At 39.9% G+C, this 22,336-nt stretch overlaps 1 protein-coding gene across 4 annotated transcripts in view; it reads right to left on the bottom strand.

Moving 5' to 3' along the window:
- fhod3b (formin homology 2 domain containing 3b) overlaps nucleotides 1-22,336 on the bottom strand; it is a 131,862-nt gene that overhangs the window by 87,261 nt on the left and 22,265 nt on the right. For all 4 annotated transcript variants that reach the window (XM_054740311.2, XM_054740313.2, XM_070551636.1 and 1 more), the window contains exon 3: nucleotides 16,061-16,125. In XM_054740311.2, the coding sequence (XP_054596286.2) occupies nucleotides 16,061-16,125 (65 nt within the window). The remainder of the gene's footprint in view (nucleotides 1-16,060; nucleotides 16,126-22,336) is intronic.

Here is a 22,336-nt window from a genome sequence, read left to right as displayed (position 1 = left end):
CCTTCCCCAGTGGCAAAGCTTGTGGACCGGACGGTTTTGGGATAGAACTCTTTAAGGCACATTGGCATTATTGCTCCTCTACTACTTCAGATGATAAACTGCTCAGTGTTAGATGGTACATTGCCCTGTTCTTTCTACGAAGCCCATATTTGTGTTCTCCTAAAAAAAGACAGAGATTACCCTAATGTTGCATCCTATCGCCCCCTGAGTCTGCTTAATTTAGACCAAAAGATAGTTGCAAAAGTCCTGATGAACCGGTTAAATAAGCAAATAAGCTCTTTAGTTCATCCTGATCAATCAGGCTTTATCCCCAATAGATTTTCTTTCTCAAATACTAGATGTTTATTAAATGTTATGTATTCAACTAAGTTGCCCAATGCTGCTGTGATCTCACTTGATGCCCAACAGGCTTTTGACCAGGTGGAATGGAGATATTAGTTTGCTACCCTTAACAAATTTGGATTTGGACCAAAATTCCTGAATCTGGTAAAGTTGCTTTATGATTGCCCTCGATCTTCAGTTCTTACCAACCATGAGAGATCGCTTCCGTTTCTTTTACATCGTGGTACCAGGCAGGGTTGCTGTCTCTCTCCAATGCTTTTTGCGTTATCCCTCGAGCCGCTGGCCATAGCCATCAGAGCCGACACCCATATCTCTGGTATAAATTATGGCACAGCAGAATATACCATTGGTCTTCATGCAGACGATACTTTATTGGCTCTTTTAGATCTAAAGATCTCCCTTCCGTCGCTTCTTAAACTGAAAGAGCGCTTTGGTCGCCTCTCTGGATTTACTATAAATTGGAAGAAATCAGTTCTTATGCCTTTGATGAATGGCCTGGACAGCAATTTCCTCACCGGTTTGACCTTTACGGTCACCCATGATCATTTTCATACCTGGGAATTAATATTCCTAGGAATTCAAAGCTTCTTTTCAGACTTAATTATATTGCCTTAACCACTAAGCTCAAGTGTATGATAGATAAATGGAAGCATCTCCCACTTTCAATGATTGGCCGTATCAATATAATTAAAATGGTTGTGCTCCCCAAATTCACGTACCTATTTCAGAACGTCCCTATCTTTCTCACCTGCTCCTTTTTCAAAACGCTGGACTCTATCATTATGCCTTTTATTTGGGCTTACAAGCCCCCTCGCATTTCAAAGATTCACTTGCAGAAGCCCAAAGACAAAGGAGGTTTTGGCCTCCCAGTACTTAAACATTATTATTGGGCCTGTAACGCCAGAGCCTCGGTTTTCTGGAATCAGCCTTCACCCAGTAACGCTGTGGAAGGCGGACCTAACCCTAGATGGCTTGAGATGGAGTTTAGCAATGCTACGGAGCTTGCTGGAGCATCCTTACCAGCTATCGTATTTTCAAAACCTGTCATTAAAAGTGTATCATTGCGTGAGAGTTTACCTCTTGGTAATTCTACAAAAATTTTGAATCAAATCAAGAGAAATCTGAACCTCTCATAGATGTCAATTTATACCCCAATCTGCCAAATTCCTAGTTTCAAACCAAGTTCTATGGATATAGCCTTTAAGCAGTGGTCTAACAAAGGATTACCTGCTATTAAGGCCCTTCATGTTGATAATCATTTTGCTTCTTTTGCTCAGCTTCAGGCCAAGTATAATCTCCCTACAAGTCTTTTTTTTTTTTTTTTTTTTTTTTTTTGCTATTTACAAATGAGGAACTTTGCTAAGCAAGCATACTCATTTTTAGATACTATCCCTAAACAACATGACTTTTACAAGATAATGAGTGAGCCTCCCACCTCAAAGCACTTGATCTCGCGGCTTGTTAACCTTTTTTCTCTGGCAACCCTGTCTCACCATATTAAGGAAGCATGGTCCAAGGATACTGGTTTAGTGATCTCAGATGATTTATGGGCAAAAGAACTGAGCCGAATAAATGTATGCTCTGTTAGTGCCCGGCTTCAGTTAATTCAATTCAAAGTACTCCATAAGCTACACTACTCTATATCAAACTTATCTGTATTGGCTGTAGTTCCTGAGGCTCTGATGAGTGAACAGTTAAAGGAGTTTTTAAACACTAATGCTATTTTATCTGAATATCAATCAGGTCTTAGGAAAACACACAGTACTACCACGGCTGCACTAAAAGTGGTAAATGACATTGTTGTTGCTCTGGACAAAAAGCAGCATTGTGCATCCCTTTTTATAGATTTGTCAAAAGCATTTGACACTGTTGACCATGGTATTCTAAAACTTAGACTTCATCTATTCAGGACTATCTGAAAAAGCAGTGGGATGGTTCTCAAATTATCTTAAAAACAAGTCTCAGTGTATTAAATCAGATGCTTTGTTCTGACTTTGCCATAGTCCACAAGGGGGTGCCACAGGGCTCTGTGTTGGGCCCTCTTTTATTTATCATTTACATTAATAATCTTGGTCTAAATGTGACAGATGCAAACCTGCACTTTTATGCCGATGATACAGTTATTTACAGCGGTGGAAACACTCCTACTCAAGCCATAGATTCAGTACAGAAAGCTTTTGTTGCTGTCCAACATTCATTACTTCAGCTTAAACTTGTTCTCAATGCAGACAAAACCAAGATCATGCTGTTTACAAACTCCAGGAGACAGGCTCAAGTGGTTCCTTCAGTGACCACTCTTGATGGTGAAGAAATATCGTTGGTTCACTCGTATAAATATCTGGGTTTCTTGATTGATGACTCACTCACCTTCAAACCTCATGTGGAGAATCTGGTGAAGAAGCTGAAGTTAAGACTGCGCTTTTATTTTCAAAATAAGTTATGTTTCTCTTTTAATGCAAAGATGCGTCTTGTTGTTGCAACATTTTTTCCTGTCCTGGATTATGGAGATATTTTGTATATGAACGCTTCTGCTAAACGTCTTCAGTCACTTGACACTGTGTATCATGCTGCTCTAAGGTTTATCACTAACCGTAAATACTCGACTCATCATTGTGAGTTGTACTCTCAGATGGGATGGCCTGCTTTGACCATCAGGAGGAAGTCTCATTTTTTCAGATTTATATATAAGGCACTACTTGATCTGCTACCTTCCTATATTACTTCCCTACTTAAAATGACAATAGCAGGTCGTTATTCTCTTCGTCTACAAGACACTTTGGTGCTTTCTGTCCCGTTTGTACGTACTGAACTTGGAAAGAGAGCGTTTGCCCATTCAGCGCCATCAGCTTGGAATGAGTTGCAGGAAAAATGGAAGATGACAGAGTTTATTTCATTGAATGTTTTTAAATCTAAACTAAGAAATCTTGAGAGCAACCCAATAACATGCAACTGTTTTAATTAGTCTGTTTTTATTTTTTGGGCTTGTTTAAAGTTTTAAATATTTTACTTAACTCTGTTCTAAGAAATTTTATTATAGATTGTTTTCATACAAGTTTAAATTGTAAATTATGTCTTGTATATTTGTGTGATGTTTGCTGCAGGACTCCCTCGAAAAAGAGGTTTTAGAGCTCAATGGGACTTTTTTCCTGGGTAAATAAAGGTTAAATAAAATGAATAAAATACTCTAAAGTTAAGTTGAAAAAAAATTATCTTTCTGTTTCCCCAAAATGTGATGAATGCAAAACTGTGGATGGGACTCTTGGACATCTTTTTTGGACTGACATTTTCAATTTCTATAGCATTGTTTACAATAGGCCTCTGTATCCTGACTGTCTCTTGGTGATTTTGGGCTACTCGGGCACCTCTTTGGCTCTACCCTCTGCTTTGCAACAAACTCTTATGTTTGGGATGGTTATTGCTAAACGACTTGTTTAAAAGGAGTGGAAATCAGCCTCCCCTCCCTGCATCGAGAGATGGCGTGAAGAGATGGTCTCCTGTATGTATCTGGAAGAAATTTGGTTGTCTATATCTGATTCCATGGAAACGTTCAGGAAGATCTGGGGCCCTTTTATTGAACACAACAGGAAGGACAGAGCACATCCTGGGTCCTGACTATGTCGTCAGTCTACTCAACAGTGTTTGCTAAACTGGTTCCCCCTACTGGTGGTACGCCGGCCTTAACTCTCAATGTGGACTGGACTAATTGATCTAAAGATTGTCTGACCAGAACTTACAGCATCGATTTAGTTCTTTTCTGCTGTGATTAAGAAGAGCATGTGCTGTCTTTATTTTTTATTTACTTATGTATTATTATTTTTTCTCTCTTCTTGTTCTGTCCTTATCATTTAGCCTCGGTGTCCCACTGTGATCCTGTAAAAAATGTTACAACCTGCATAATCAAAATACAAAAAAAAAAAAAAAAGAAAGAAAAGAAAATAGCGTTTTGAAACCCATTGACTTGCATTCATTTTTTTGCTCTTTCGGGGACCCGTGAGCCGACCGGAAAGGCTTAGGCTCCCTCTCTGAGCTCTTCATCTGAAAGCAGCCAATCAGGGAATGGATGGGTGTGGTCAGGAGCAGCTTGTATTGGATCCATAGACTGTACATACATGAAATGATACGAGAGCTCAGCCTCAGCAAAAAGTCACAGCAGGTTGGAAGACTCCTGTTTGACTTCCTCTAAAACCTGAGTCACAACAGGTGGGAATCTGCTTATGTTAGGTAGTATATACTAGTAGCCTGCAGATGAAAAAAACCAAAGTACAAATTATCAATGCATTGTTTTGTGCAAAACTAAGCTAAAAATCTAAATGTTAATTAATTAAAAATAATTAAAGTGTGGTGATATTTTCCTGATCTAACATTTAGAGATGTAAACATAATCTACAAAAAAGTTATATTTAGTTTACTTTATGGAAGAAGCCGGCTGTATTCCACCTCTTAGGGAAGGTCAACTTTGTGAATGAAACCCTACACAGCCTCTTTGAGCTTTGTGCTGAATGGTGCTAGTACAAAAGGCATTCATAACAGAGCACTGAGATCGTTCCAGAACATTTGCAAACAGAGATTAAAGGCTCATACTCCGGCTTTCATCTTATAAACAACAAGTATAAGCAAAACATTTTAGCTCCTTTTCTGTGTTGAAGGATCCTTAAGGGGCCGCTGAGGAAACCACTACACAACTCAACCCAACAGATCTGAATGCACCAAAACAAGCGCCGACATTTTCACTGAAAGATGAAACTTGACTTTACACAACTTGAACCACAACAACAACGATAGAAACACAACGTGTAGCCCTCACCGCTTCAGACAACATCACTGAAAAGTTCTCCCCTCCTAAAAACCCAGACTAAGCAAATGCTTTAAATGTTTTTTATATCTTACTGTTACCACCAAAGCTATCCCACTTTCATCCTCCGTGTCTCATGATGAGGAACCTTTGGGTGGGCTTCAGCAATATTTCTTCAGCTTTTTAAAAGAGTTTTCTCTGAACTTTTCAAAGTAGTATATTTATTGATTTGTTTATTTTGATCACCTAAACCTTTTTTTGCTTGTTTGATCTTGGTCCCTGAACGCACCTTTGTTAAGTACTAATTCATGGTAATTAGATTAAACCAGTTTCCAGGAGTGGCATTCTAAGCATAATTACTAAATTGACTAAAAGTACTTGTTTTCTTTTAATATATAAAATTAATGGATTAATATAAGCTTTGTGCATTTCTGAGTCTTCATTTTGAGAAAAATGTAGCCGAGTCAGGCGCTTTGAGTCCTCTTGTAACCTGCCGCTCAGATGGAGCCATCCAAACATCCTTGTAGGCTTTTGGCTCACAATCACACAAAGCATGGACGCCTTTTTCTTCTTTCCCCTCTATCCATGGCTCTTTTCTTCTACTTAAAGAATGAAACAAAGGTTGTCCAGTCTTCTCCTGCTAAGACTGCTCTGAGTGGTCCCCTTAGGGAGCCATGGGTGGGCTGCAAGTGGAAGCTATACTGGTGCTTCACCTCCTTCAACTGGCCTCTCCAATCATCCAACACATTTTGAAATAATGTAACTCAGCTTTAAAAAACTCATCAGACGTTTTGACCGTGTTGTGTTCTGAAAGTTGGAGGTAACCCTAACTCTAAAAGAAAATCTACGTTTGTATAAAAATCCACGCTCCGGTTATTTGTCTGCATTATGTATTTGTTTATTTGTAATTTAATGAAATTTCACAGAACTCTTAAATTCCTCACTCACAGCATTCTTTGGTCTGTAGTGAGTAGAAAAGGACCGGTTAGGGGCTTCAAAGTCAGAAGGATTACATGTTTCATTAAAGGCTCCAAATATTACTTATCCCTCTCCTGGCTCTCACTTCAGCTTGCATTGCTCTAAAAACAGCTGTGGCTTGACCTTGACTGAGTTTGAAGATGATAAATAGAAACAGAAATACAGAACACCTGACAGTGCAGCTAATGGCTTTAGTGGGACATAAAATGGTTTTAAAACACCTTTAATCAATCCAACAGGCCTCTCTGTGTGGGTATAGTGCTGGGAACAAAATCCAGAGGAGACAGCACTCAAATAATTTACTCTGCCACAAATTGGCACAAACCACCTGCCTCTGATGGATAACTCAAAACAACTCAACCTGTAATGTCTACTGGACCCAGAGCAAGTTACCAAAACACGAGGTGAAACATTAAAGACTGCAGGTGTTCAGGAGCCGGGGGGAGCTGGAGGTTGTTGTTGGTTCTCTGACCTGCTGGGATTTTCAAGTAATGAATAAACCAAGAAAGCTGAAAACCGCCTCATTTTTCACCATTAAAATGCCAGACTACATTAGCCAGCAAGCTAATTTGTTACACAGTTTCTTGGGTGTGTTGTGTTGGGAGTCGTAGGGTCGCAACAACAGTTTGAAAAGGTAAGGCAACATTACGTTTGTATGGCTGCTTGACAGAAACCATTGCATCTGTTGTTTTTGTGACTCCATCAGATTCTGTCACACTTATATGGGACCCATAAAAAAGGAGGTTGGACTTTTCAATGTATATTTTTTAAAAGTGGTTTGCATAAATGGGTTTTTCCAAGGCTGCCTGCTCGGTGGGTCAAAAACGGGCACGATGCTGCTGCTGTGTGAACCGATCCTGAGGCTACTGTATGAAATCTACCAGCTTAACTTGGACCGAAGCAAAACTCTGGAGATAAGGCTAATGACTGCAACCATCTGCTGCAACATTACACACGGCTCCACCTGCTTAACTGAGGGGTGAACGTGCTGCCATAGGTTTGGGGTTTTATGAATGTGCGTACATGCACACATGCTGGTATCGGTGTTTCCCTATTCATCATGCCTCGAAGCATGGAGACTAAAACTGTAGAGCTTTGAGCTGCAAAAGATGAAAAAGATAGTATGACAGTTGTTTTATACGTAGAGATGGGTAATATGCAGAGGCAGAACCGCCATTACTGACAGCCACATACCAAAACATAGATTAAACACAAAAATATGGGCACCAAAACATTTGGCGGTGCAAATCGATCCAAATCAAAACAAATCTCCATCAGTTCTCATCTGTCAGTCCAGCGTAAAAGCGACTGTCAGTACTGTCTAAACTCCTTTTTCCATCTGATGTTAGCTAAAAAAAGTTAATCAATCTCAGCACAAGAATGTAACAAATATCCTATAAATCCTCCTTCAAAGTAAAACAGTCATAGTAAATGATTCAGAGCTCGCCAGCTGTGACAACACTACAGGATCCAAGGTGGGAGAAGAAAAAACAACCCTGTTTCGGATGAGTGACAGTTGCTGTAATGACAAACAGAATACATTAAGTATTTTGGTTTTCTTGTACGTCTCTCATATTCTCCTGATGGAAGCAGAGAGGAAGAGAGATGTTTCCTTTACAAAGACACTAACATCAAAGCTGAGGGAGAGAAAGAGAGCCAGCGTGACATGTGCAGCTCTGAGATGAATTCCACGGCCCACTGGGACTCGGCTGAAGGCCAGCGGGGCACCGAGTTAAAGGTCAGAGTGTTTGAAAGCAGGACCGACACTCCAGAGGTTTGCTTTTGCATACAGTATTCTTCATTTATAGCACAATGATTAACATGTTCATACTGAATATTAAAAACTCATCTAAAAGTTGTAAATATACTGCAGGCTAGCCATGAGAACGCAGGAGATGTAAAACAAAGAATATCTTTGAAAATAGAAAGTTTTATTTCACTAAATTCAAATACAAACATTTCCCCAAAGGACAAAAGTGATGCCAGTTCTTAGTTTCGGTGGATTCGAAGGCAAAAATATCAAACATTCAAAATCTACAAAGATTTTTGGGAAAAAAACCAAAACATTCAACTGTCTTTCTGACTACGTATTCAAAAATGATTTACCATACATTCCGACTAAATGGCTTCATATAAATGAGTGTGAGAGGTTTCTAGCTCCGCACCGTGTTTCGTTTCGACTTCAACACAAGATGAGGAGCGGCGACTCAAACCCGAGCTTTAAACTGTCACAGAGAAAAACAGCAAACAATTCTGCTCGGAGAACAAATAAATATTGGTTTGTGCCCAAACAGACGGAGATTTGTCCCAACTTTTCTTCCCCACCAGCACAGATGTTTAAAGTCTGTGGTTACTGATGTTACACACCTGCTGGTTTCAACAAGGTCTGCACCGACCTCCAAGCAGCTCAGAGTGGTCCAGTTCACACGAGATCCCGCTTTAGCTCTTGGTTTGAGTCTGTTTTAAATACGCAACTGTGTTGTTGTTCTCTGACAGAGGTTTAAAGGTAGAGGCAGCATGCATGTTCGCCCTCTTGCCTCCATCCTGCTTCTCTCTCTCCAGGACGGGTGAAGAGAAGCACCGAGGGCCTCACAACTACAAACAGATGGCTTCATAATGTGTGCATGCCTTTGGAAAGTGAGCATGCATTCAAATGAATGAATTAGCAGTTTAAACTTTAGGTGACATACGTCTGTGTGCTGACTAAAATCAGGCCTGATGCCAAATCAATTACACGTGTATTCTAGGAACAAATTCTTAAGTGGAAATAAACCATTTGTACTCCTGCAAAGAGACGACACATCGTCCTCAGCCATGTTATCTCACCTCATATGGAATTAAGGTTCACTGCCAGACAGAAGATGTGTATAAAACCAAAGTGCATTAAAGTGCGAGCTGAGTGATACCATCACACCTTCAAGTGATCTTGTTTTGCAATCAGCAGCGAGCTGGGATGCATTCCTCTCACTTTTCATTTCTGCTGCTTCACATTTCTCTTCTTTGGCACCTTGTTGTTTAGTTTGGCCTCCAGGGGTGACTCCAAGTCCATCATCCTATTTTGCAGGTCTGTTTGAGTCAAAGAGTCGACAGTCTACACCACTTGATCTTCCTCTGTGTCCCATGGGTGCTATGGGATGTGAATGTTTTTAATTATTCTCCTCCTGGCTGATTCTCTCTCTCTCACACACACACACACACACACACACACACACACACACACACACACACACACACACACACACACACACACACACACACACCGACACACACACACACACACACCGACACACACATACACACACACACACACACACACACACACACACACACACACACACACACACACACACACACACACACACACACACACACACACACACACGTGAATTGATGTTAGATGTTGTTGATTTGATGTGACTCCAGTGTGTGATGCAAATCCGAGGATCTTCGCTATGAAAACACTGACGAAGACAGACCCAAAGGTGCATCCTGGCAATCATACAACTTAGATAAAGCCATAAAAGCTGGAAGACTCTATAGTTCAAACACCCAAAACCTTGAGTACAATTACTTCATTATTAGGGATGGACATTACATCGGCATCAATATCGGTATCGGCCGATGTTAATCATTTTTTAACAAATTAGCATCGATTCGATAAATAAAACCGGGTCGATATTGACAACCGATATTTTTTCCACCTTGTTTCCATTTGTTTGCCTGTTTCAGAGGGTGAGGGGGATACAGTATGTGTGATTGTTTAGTCATGTGAACAGTGAATTAAATCATCTCAGAACCTTAAATGTGTGTGTGTTGTGTGTCCATAATAACATACATCCAGCTTTAATCATTTAATTCTATATAAAATCAGCTGATTTCAGAAGCATTAGTGTCAGTATATCAGTATCGGCCCCAAAATGTCATATCGGTGCATCACCATTCATTATACATCAGTCTTGTATTCGAGGGGTGTGTATTGGGAAGAATCTGGCAATATGACGTCTATCACAATCTGTGATACCGGTAATTTCTTTGGTAAAATACTTTTGTTTTTTTCATGACAAATCTATTTTTGGAACAAAAACAAAATAAAAAATAAAGAGTTCACTTCTATACAGACTAAATTATGACAAGTTTTGATCAACATTTCTGTTACAATGATGTTCTGCTGAGCTGTGGTGGCCTCATGGAGGGGGCCATCGTCTAGCACACTGCTGCTAACCACTTAAACATTCTCCCTCTCCTGATAATAACTTTTAGTTTCCTTGACGTTGGATGTGCTACTACTAGTTTATCCGTTTAATTATAGATTCACTAGGATAAATACAATAAAGTTTATCTCTCAACAAATAGAATATTTACTAAGAAATCACAATGTAACCATAGAAACATTACTGTGTGTGTGTGTGTGTGTGTGTGTGTGTGTGTGTGTGTGTGTGTGTGTGTGCTCTGTCTTCTCCATCCCCAGTGAGTCATGGAGGATGGCTGCTTATACTGAGCCAGGAACCTCTGGAGGTTTCATCCTGTTAAAAGGGAGTTTTCCTCTCCACTGTCGCTGCATGCTTGCTTAGTATGATGATTGCTGTATAGTCAGTGACACTAGTCAGTGACTTGATGTAACCTGCTGGGTTCCTTATATAGGACACATTATTTCTGATTGGCTTAATGAACTGACCTGTATTGGAGTGTTTATTATGTGAAATGCCTTGAGACGACTCTTGTCGTGATTTGGCGCTTTATAAAACTTGAATTGAATTAACGAACACAAGACAATGAAAATTGACAGTAACGAAAATTCAAACAAAATATGGAAATTATGGGGGGGATGATAAATATAGTTTTATTAATCCAAATGCGAATTTTTGATACAGCTTTATAGTTTCAAGTAAGTGTAGTAAACATTTTCTTTACAGAAATGGACAATAATTGCATTATTTTAGAAATATATTTTAGTCCACTAAAATAAGACTAAAACTAAATTTAAATTTCTTGCCAAAACAAACACTGATCACAATGCAGGGGAGACAATGCAATATGCCACGATACAAAAACCAGACTATATTTGCATTTTTCAGACATCGCAAGATCGCGTTGTTCCATCAGAAGAAAGGGCGTAAAAACCTGCTGCCACCTAGCTCTCGGAGCTTGAATAGAACGCACACAAAAAATACAAAAAATGTTAGCATGGCAATTCTAAATTAAAAAAATCTAATAAAACACAGCTTTAAAATATCCATTTGGTATTAAAACATGAAATACTGTGATGTTTCTGTGAATCGATGCTTTTAACATCCCTATTATTGTAACTGGAATGGTTTTAATGTGAAAGAAAATAAAGTTCTGGTGATGTACACAACAGATGGCCGTTGTATCGTAATTTGTTACCATGGTGACATCCCACATATATTACAATACATACATTAAACAGGTACGTCTGCAGCAATGCCATTCAGCCATATAAACTCAGTAACCATGAGTGGTTTGTGGAAGAATAGTTAAAGAGAAACAACGGTGCCCGTCAGCACCCATTTTAACAACCACAGAGTTTTCAGTTGTCAAACCGAAGATTAAAACTACCAATCTGACAAAATTATAGCCTGAAACAGAAACAAAAGTCAACAGCGGCCACAATGAATCATGCCCTGAGCTGGGATTATAAGAGATCGTAAAAGACAAGAAAGATAATCCACCAAGAATGTGTCACATCTGATTACAGCTGTCACTCCTCAGCTGGGATCAGAGTGATGACAGATGAAGCTGCTCTTACTGAGGGAAAACACACTCATGCAAGCTGCCCTCTGTTTTAATCCTTTGAGAATAATGAACTCATGCTAAGAATGTAAAATACTTGTGGCATCTGCGCCAGTTTGCAGAGACGATTCTTTCTTGGTATTTCTGAATGCCAAATAGAACATGTCTCACATCAGATGCTAGTGATTTTTCCATTTGACACTAAGAACGTGGTTAATTCTTGATTTCCCCACTCATGTAGTCCTTAAAAAGGATCTTTGACACATCATCATGGGAACTCAGAACATCTCTGAGACAACATTACACACAAAGCAAGGACACACGGTACTTGTGGAAAAACCAAAATAAGCACAGAACTGCTTTAATCAGGCTTCTGATCCCACATCTAGTCCACCAACAACGATTACAGACAACAGTATACACAGACTGTAGCTGAAGCTAACAGGGAGAGCTGGACACGTGACATTTATTCTCTAAATCCAGAGCTGTGATGACGGTCAAACAAATATACACAGCTCTGATTATTTATGGAGCTCTGGTTGCTCTAAAGCAGGCTTCTGTGAAAAGCTGACGAACAGTTAACATCCGACCTGTTAGACAGCTCGTAGACTACCGAAACAGGGGCGAGTTCTGATTGGACAGTAACATTTAGTCAGAGTGAAGTCATTATTAAAGTGGACCGCCACCATCTCAAAACATCGGTAGGCTCAAATAAACACTTAATGAACATCATTCCTGCTTTAAGTCTCATGCTGGACCAGAGCACTAGAAATCTAGCTGCTCTTACAAACAATGACAAATTCTATGAAAACTCCCAGATAATGTGAAGTTTATAGCATCTAAATTGCATGCATGTAAACAATTATGGTACTTCTAAAAAACAGAGCTGCTTTAATATGACCATGATGCACATTGTCAGGGCCCTGTTGTGACTAGCAGTTAGCTTGTCAGTCCAGTCACACAACTAATCTCTGTCTCTCCAAACTGAGGCCGTTTAAACATTCCACCAAGCCCTACAGCAAACACACAACTATTGCGTCAAACAATCACACAAACTTAGATTTTGATCAAACATTTTTGAAAAGATCTTATTTATAGGAACTTTCTTGATGAGCTGACAAATGTCTGTTTTAATTTATGTTTGTTAACATTTATAGTGTAATTAAGCAATTTGGTTTTAAAATATCAGGAAGCTGTACATACAATGCTATATATTTTATAGTTTTACTCAATTAGAATACTTTTTATCTTGAAAGAATAGACAAGACAACTTTTTTTATATTTTTGATATTTTCAGTATTTCTCTCACATAAATTGTAATGGACCTTTTCTTCCTTGTGCTCAAAATATTAGAAATAGTGGAAGGTTTGCTTTAGTAGAAACATCTCAAATAAACCAAGGTTTTTAAGAATAAATGCTTTCATGAGCCATTCAGCTTTGTTCATGAGCGATGAGGTAGGTTTTTATGATGCTGCTGCACAGAACATGAGTTATGGAAGTTCATTATAATCAAAAATCACTGCAGAAGGACATCTGTCAAGTAGTTTAATAAACCATTAGCTCGTCGGATGACAGATTTTCTTCCTTCTCTTTGTTGCACAGTCCATGCCCCTGCAGAGACATATGTATGTGAGTGCTAATGACTATGATTAGGGAAGCCTGGATTAAGCCCTGCTGCGGTTTAACACACACACACACACACACACACACACACACACACACACACACACACACACACACACACACACACACACACACACACACACACACACACACACAGAGAGAGAGAGAGAGAGAGAGAGCGAGAGACAAACAAAGCTCTGTTTTGTGTAAACTTGGGGGGGAAGAAGCCAAAAACCAGAAAACAACACCAAAAGATGAACTACTTAATTAAACCTCCAAATACATGCAATGGGTTTTCCACAAACCAGTGCAAAATAACACAGATTAGAGTAAACACAGTTGAAACCAACTCATTACTCATGTTCGCAGAGGGAGTCTCTGGGATAAACATCTTAACAACGTGGGTGTGCTAGTGCGGCACAGAATTATCAACAAGGGTGCGTTTAAATAAGACATGATCATTTTGATGACAAAAATAAAGGGCTGCTCTTATGACCCTGCACTTATGCTTGATCTTCATTTCTATACTATATAAAAGCAAAAAAACAAAACAAAGGTCACTAAAACGTGTAGCGCTTCACTGTTCAGTCACACAGCCCACGTCTCAACCTCATGAACACTACTGGTTTTCTTCTGAATAAACTAATTCCCATTTGGAGCTTAAAAAGCTAATATTCTGCACTCAGTGGCTCAAAACGTCAGATGAAATTAGACTCAAATGTCTGGACAAGTTACAGTAGCAGTGACCACCTCAGATCAGCCAGTGAGTCGAGGTGAGGGGCAACAGGTGGCCGTCAACTTAGAGATAAAGAGGGTCATCATCCACTTAGAGGAGAGTGGCGAGTCTGTCTGTCACTCCCCAGGCTCCTCTAAGCCAAGCCAGGCACCAGCGGGCTGGAATCGGGTAAACGCCAGAGATCTTCAATGCAGCCATAATGAACGACGACCTGTTCCACCAACACTTTGGTTATAAAGTCAGTGAACACATCCCAACAACATGATCAATGGCAATGTTGCTTAAATAAGCTAAGAATTATTAAAATATTTTAAGTATCAGTTACATAGCAATAGCATCACAAATAAACCCTCTCCGTGATCCACATGACCAAACTTGATCCACTTGTCAATTCTTCTGCATCTCACAATACTTTAATGAGCGTCTGAGCCCGTCATGCATCAGTAGGTACAATCTAATACCACAGAATGTGCTCAGATCGTTTGAACCTCATCTGAATAAAAAGTGTCTGTGTCTGCTTTTCTTTCACTGCAAAAAGAGAAAACAGCCAAGAATACAAATCAGACAGTCTGCAGCTTAATAACCTTTGCAGATCTTGGGTTACTTCTGCACAGTAGGAGGGAGGGAGTGATTAGGAAGATTATGTTTTCCTCCTTTTTCTGCTACTGATCCAAACATAAAGAGTTCCTAACAAACTCTGCTCATTAATTACGTCTAAATAGCTTGTTTATTTATTTGATGCAATACAAAAAGCATTGAACAAGTTAGCAAAAACAAATAACACCTACTTATCAGCAGTGTCTTTCCAGAAAGAGGTGGAACACGTAGGCCAGTGTACTTAAACTAAAATCTGAAAGCCAACATCTGAATCACATTGAGCATGCATGTGTCTGCGCACATGCTGAGCGTGTGCGTGTTTGCATATGTTTTCACTCAGCTCTTTGTGCTAGTTGCTTCACATTACTCAAAGGACACAGGACACGATAACTCTCTCTGGACTGTGCCAGATCTTTGTTTAGAAAAGCAGCTGAAATGCTGTTAATTGTCACTTAAATCGGGATTTTTGACTCTGTCACACAGCTGCCACTGTGCAAGTTCAACGAGGACCTCAAGGCAGCATTTCTATGGTGAAGGAGGGAACGTCACAACCGGGGCTTTAAATTTCTTCAGCTAGGCCCGACATAATTCCGACGTCCGTTGGAATCTTCGGGCTGCCTGAGAAACTTCTTTAAAAACGTTTTAATTCCTTATGATCCATGCAGCTCTTCCTGAATGTGGCTAACGCTGACGGTGGTAAGGAATGTTTGGAGCTCTGAAGCTGACCAAATCTTGCTGCTACTGGCATTTTCTCACATCTGTGTACAACTAATGAAAATACAAACAATGGAACTCCAGGGTTTGTTTTGCTTGTCGCAAGTAGTGATGTATTTCTGTCCCCCAATCAGTGGACCGTGTTGTTTTGATGGCGCCGCTCCGCCCTAGCCGTATCGCTCCATTGTCTTATGAACCTATAACTGAAGGAGCCCATGAATGTCTCAGGAAGGGTGTGGTGCGGATTGGTTGTATCAGGACAGACAAAACAGCAATCTGACCTGCCCCGCACTGTCCTGCACCCCACAGTGGAACCGAGCTGTAACTATAAACCTTTTAGAGTCCCGGACAAGCCCCCATCTGTTACCACCCTGGCTCGTGTGAGAATCCACCCAGTAAAACTTCCCATTTCAAATGTTTTATCATTTATGTGGCAATAATGCCCTACAACAACCTTTCAGGACTTTTTTTGATACTTTTAAACTAAAATATCTCCAGGTTACAGTGGAGTCTGGTTTGTCACTTACCAATGCAGGCATGAACTCTGACTGAAAGCTGTGTTCGAAGAATGATGCTGTGCTTCTTGCCCCTCCTTAAAAAGACAAACAAACACACACACACACACACACACACACACACACACACACACACACACACACACACACACACACACACACACACACACACACACACACACACACACACAAAGTGTTATAAGCAGGTTTAAAACATGAAGATGATTTGTTCTTGTTGGTGTTTCTGTGAGTGTTTTATCCAATATCAAAGACATAAAACGCAATAAGAAATTTAAAGACCAAGTTCACTGAGAAACTATTTTATGCTTGTCATTTTTAAAATATGATCGACCACTCTGAGTTTCACATGCAGGCTGAACGTGAAAATAGTCTTCTGCCCCTTTTTCCTGCTTTAGCCATCGATACGAAAAAGACGAGGAAACACTCAGGCCAGAAAAAGTCAGACGGATCCACATCACACTGAAAATTTGCATTAATGGACTCAGCCATTTTGGCTAAAAATGAGGAAGGCAGTTGTGGAACAAACATCCATGAAAAAACGGAGCATGTCTTGACTAGCAGAAGCTAACCTTTAGCATTAGCAACTCCACAACACGGCAGAACTCCTTCAGTCTTGTGTTATTTGTGTAAATAAAACATCAGCGTTGCAAAGCAAACAGAGCCAGTGGTAGAGTCATGTTGCTGTTAGCCAATCAGAGGAGAGATGTCCAATTATCAGGAAATAAGACTCCAAATCCTGTTGTGCTCTGCTCACCTCTCCTAGGACTAACGTCTAGATCCTGAAACAATGGCACGAGAGCAAATTTCCCACATCGATGGACTTTTCACGAGGCATTTTTTTACAAAAGAGACCACTGCAAATTGTATTAAAATGCATGACCTTGGTCTTTAAAGCTTAAAACCATGAAGTATTACCCATATCTTTTTTGCACTTCTTCAACATTTATTGTTAAAGTGACAAAAAACAAAACTGGAGAATTTTCTTCTTCGGTTCAACCAAATGAGGGGAGCAGCTTGGAGGTCACATCCACCCCTTGTGTTTATGGAGATATGCCAAGACCCTATCACCATCCTGTCAATGTTTACAAGGACTGAATGGCAATCCTAAACAAAGAAAGCAGCAATGCTCCTTGTTTCTATTCAGACATAAAACCCCAGTGCAGTTTGGAGTCTGCAGAAATATAATATGCTTATTGAAATGTCTACTTCCAAGCATGAAGTATGTTAAATCTGCAGTTTTGAAAACTAACGTTAGCAATATGTTATAATATGTTGAAAGTAAAGAATGTATTGCATGGTACACAAAGCAGTGTCACTAAATAACATATTTATTTCTTAAACAGGGACTATATCTTCATAAGTATAGAACAACAATAATATAGACAAGACCGCAGATGCTAGAACTGCACAACAACCCGTTTTTACTCATTCAGACAAACACAGCTAGGAGTTTTTCTGACTTAAAGAGAAAAGTTCCCTCAGCATTGAAAGAAGCTACAACTGTCACAAAGCAGCAGTTTAAGACTGGCATCATGACATCAGTGCAACACTGCTTTCATAGTCACCAAAACAGATTATATGGCAGGAAAAGTCTGCCTAAACTCACAGTTTTCAAATATAGCATCCAGAAACAAGTAGAGGCAATACAGGAGCAACATCTGTCAGCATAGGCCTTCACCAGTGAGGTGAGACGTCAAACAGGAACCTAATCCTCTGTGATGCTGCTGAGGCAAATGGGTAACTAGTGCCATTTTGTCTCGAATGTCTGCGTTCTCTCTGCTTCTGTGCAACAGTATCCCTGCGCTTACCCAGAACATGAGACTACACAGGCTAGCATGCTCGTGATCAAATTAAACCTGTGCATGGTCAAAAGACCCGTCTCCCACCAATTAAAAATGAAAAACCATCTTGTGACGTGGCGTTGATGAACAAACTCAATATTATGAACGGCTCTTTAACGGGGAGCTGAGTCCTTGTAGAGAATAGTTCATTCAGCCTGTCGTGAACACCTCGTGCACCTCTAGCTCTCAAGACATCAGAGGGACCCCCACCCCACCCCACCCCCCCAGCCCCCTCCACTCTTTGAGGTGAGTGGTTCTTAAAGAGCAAGTCACCCCCTACAAGGGTATTCCACTTTCACTTCCTGTTTGAACAATGCAACAAATGCTGTAACTTGTCCTTATATTTAACCTTTTCTGGAATGAACTTGACCCAGTCCTAGAAAGGTAAATGATACATGACCCGCACTTGTATAGCGCCTCTCAGAGTAAGGACTCCAAAGCACTTTACACTACAGTGTATCATTCATCCATTCACACACACATTTACACACTGATGGTGATGAGCTACGATGTAGCCACAGCTGCCCTGGGGCGCACTGACAGAGGCGAGGCTGCCGAGCACTGGCGCCACTGGTCCCTCCGACCACCACCAGCAGGCCCCAAGGGGGGTTAAGTGTCTTGCCCAAGGACACAACAGCAGAATTCTCTGTCTGGAGCCGGGATCGAACCTGCAACCTTCCGATTACTGGACAACCCGCTCAACCTGTTGAGCTACTGCTGCCCTGTGCAGAGGAAATGTCACCTGAATGTACCTCTGTTTCACCATCACTTTCCTGATCAGTGATTTCCAAAACTGACCAGATATTATATCTGGTCAGCTTCACAAAGGTGTACAGGGCTCTTGCTGACATCTTGTCTTCTAGCTGATGACTCATCTCTGTCCATACTGGGGCAGTTGGAGTGGCTATTTTGCCATTTTGGAATATGGCCTCTTTTGAATTGCAAAGGGTTTCAAAAAGTGAGTCTCTGTCTACAGATGGCTTTCGAGGCATCTAAATCAGAATTAAAAGAAAGTAAGATTAGGATGGATCAAATGGTGCCTAGGCTATATAATCAGCATAGAAAAACCCAGTTCTCCACCAATATACACATAGAAATATTTGACCATTTGTTTTTATCATAGTGCTATTAAAATGTAATGTAATTAAATTAAATGCTATTTAATTGTTTTTATTATTCTGTCTGAATATTGTTTTATACTTTAACATGTACTGTATAGCACTTTTGTTCAGTGTCCTGGCTATTTTTGAATTGCTTTATTAAGCCTAATTAAGTTTTCCTGAATTAGCAAATAAAAGCATCTGTTTCTAAAAATATTAAATGTTTAAAAAAAAATCACACTTTCTGGCTTGTTAGTGGATTTTAATGTGTACTACATCCTGTATTAACTTAGCATGTATAGTTTAATTTCAATTCTCTTACCTTGTGCAGAAAATACCATGGGTAGTAAAACAAATCCAATAAAAACCTACTTTTTACACTTTTTTTCCAACCAAAATCTTTGTATTGATGGCAACACTGCTAGCTTGTTCGTTTGTGGAAAGACATTCATGTAAATGGTGATTGTTCTGCTCACAACAAAGTAAAAAAAATAAAATAAGAGTTTTTCTTTGTGCTATGTTTTGCCCTTGTACTAGTATTTGCAGCAGGGTCTGTGGGACGGTGGTTAAGAAGGGTAGCCCTTGGAGATTGGTGGTGGGTGTTTAAATCCTAGTGGTGTACTTATAATTTTTTGACTGATATCTCATATTGATGAAAGAAAAATATTTGTAAAAGTAACATTGATTACTACTGTATATGTTCAACAAATAAAGATTATTTAAAAACATAAAGGAGACAGGTTTTCTTGCAAAACTTTATTAAACTCATTTACGAATAAAAGGCACACATGGTATTTGAAAAAACCTTGTCAAGCATATATCTCAGAAACCGTTGCAGCACAAACGTCAGTTTCACCTGCACAAATCAGCACAAAGCAGCACAAACGAAGCACTAAAAAAGTAGACTGCTGTGGTCCATTTTGGAGCAGTTTGGAGCAGTCCGCGGGGATGGTGACCTCTGAATGACCTATTAAATAAAGTTTAAGATCTCAGAAACCATAGCAGCACAAACGTCAGTTTTACCTGCACAAATCAGCACAAACGAGCAGCCTATGGTATTTGCCTCCACTTTTGAAGCTGACGGGGGTCAGCTTCACAGAGCTGGTGTGGAGCAGTGGGGAAACAGAGCAGGGGTCTGCTTCATTTACAAGTGAAAGAGCCGTTTCACCACCTCTCTTTATATTTTGTAACGAGCCACAGAATAAACTTGCCTCTGGAGTTTATGATGGTTTTAACTATAAGAGCTGGACTAAAAATAAAAAAATGAATCAACTATAATGTTCCTCACAAGAGAATTACACTTTATTTAGGATTATACAGCTATATCAGTTTATCTCCTTTTAGTTGAAAGAGAGTTAAATAAGCTGCTCACTTAGAGATTAAGTGTTAAAGTTTCTCATAAAAAACAGTCATATTGCTTCAGGTTGTTAGTAATGTGTTAAAAGTCTGCAACAAGGTACCTAAACGATGGCAGTACTTTCCTGTACGATACTACTATAGTATCACTGTGTGTTATTACATTTAGTCAGATAATTATAACATGTTAGCTAACTCAGTCTTAAGCCACACAGTGGTCAGTAATTTTGCTATTAAAGTTCTGACAGTTGGTGTGAAAATCAGAGGACATCATGTAATCAGTTTTTTTGTTGTCCTTCATTGTGGATTAGGTGAAAAGAAGGGAGTAAACTGGTGTGAGGAGAAGCAGCCAGAGTGTTTATGAAGCACAAAACTGAAGTTGAGAGAAACTCCCTCAGAGCGGAGATAGAAGCCGGTAACGAGGCAAATGTTAGACATGTGGCTGGTAAAATGTTTCCACCCCGATCCCTACTGAATACGCGAAGGCCCCTAAAGATCCGATTCATTTGGTGGAAGAAAAATAATAAAGAGATCAAAACCAATAGCACTTTCGCTGCTCGGGACTTTTTAAAATAAAGGACTTGAGTAACTATCTGCTCTGGAGTCAAAGAAAAGCCCAATTCTAAATTGCCCAAAGATGTTTGGAATGTGTGCAGTTTACAAGACAAGTGCCTGCTAACAAACAAACATTTACAGAACATGTCGATCAGGTCATCGCTGCTTTTGAGGAGGAGGAAGTGGGAACCCGAAAAGAACCGTGCAGCCTGTTAGTGTTGACGAGACAACTAGACAAACAGTGAATGTGTGTTTGGAACCAGCTGACTGGATTTTGTACCAAGCTGGAAATCAATATCAGCCCTCAAATCATGAATCAATGCATCTTTATTAGAAGCCCCTAAAATCCCCTTAATGATGTGGAGTAATAAGACAAAAACCACAAGATGTTCTCAAACTACAGTAAAGCCAGTACTTCCCTCTAAAGGCAATTTACTGCCAAACAAGAGACTCCACAGAGGACTCCTGACTCAGGACACCCGCTGTCTGAGAAACGCCTGTCAGTGCACACACACACACACACATACACATGCGCATGCGCGCGCGCGCGCGCGCACACACACACACACACACACACACACACACACACACACACACACACACACACACACACGCATTCATGCACAGACAAATTAATATCAACCAAGCAGCTCTGCTCAGTCAATAATTTCCTTTGACTGCAAACACAGAGCAGACCGCTGGGGTTTCATTTCTCCTACATGGAGTTTCATTTGCGTGGTGTTTGACAATTCTTCTGCGTCTTTTCAAATACACATTTTCCTCAAATGAAACCTTGTGTGCTTTAAGCATCTTTGAAACAATGTCCAAGTGGGTCAGTAAAAAGAGGGGAAAATGCCAGAGGAATGAAGGATCTAATGAGAAACTGCGTAGTCGAGGTCTGGAAAGAAGAAACAGTTGGACTTTAATGCGGCTGCCTTTTTAATGGTTGTCGAGAACATAGAAAACACACAATAAAACTTTAGAAAAGCATTTTCAGCAAAATAAAAAAATACTGGTATTCTAATATAAATGATATCTATAAAATGCTAAAAGCTAAAATGCATATAGAATCCATGTTGAATCAATCAGTAACAGCATTTATGTTTAAAGCTCAAACCAGGGTTATAGAGTAAGTCCTTGGATCTTAACTAATAAGCTGCCAATCAATGTCACAAAACAGCAAAAGTGCCAAGCTCAGAGCATACCTTCCACACAAGCTCAGTTCATTACTTTTCCACGTATTTCCATCCACGTAAGCCACAGAAACATTTCAAGCATAATAACTGTCTATTAGTGACTGTCAAGCCATCTCATCATTTCACTCGCAACTTCACCCAGTCATCGTTCAAGTCTCGGCTACGCAGCAAATCATAATCAATGGCTGGTTGCTGACACTGAAACAACTCTATTATTAG

The sequence above is a fragment of the Nothobranchius furzeri genome, chromosome 5 (assembly GCF_043380555.1).
Source record: "Nothobranchius furzeri strain GRZ-AD chromosome 5, NfurGRZ-RIMD1, whole genome shotgun sequence".
In the NCBI taxonomy this organism is placed as follows: domain Eukaryota; kingdom Metazoa; phylum Chordata; class Actinopteri; order Cyprinodontiformes; family Nothobranchiidae; genus Nothobranchius; species Nothobranchius furzeri.
This window is presented reverse-complemented; position numbering and strand designations above follow the sequence as displayed.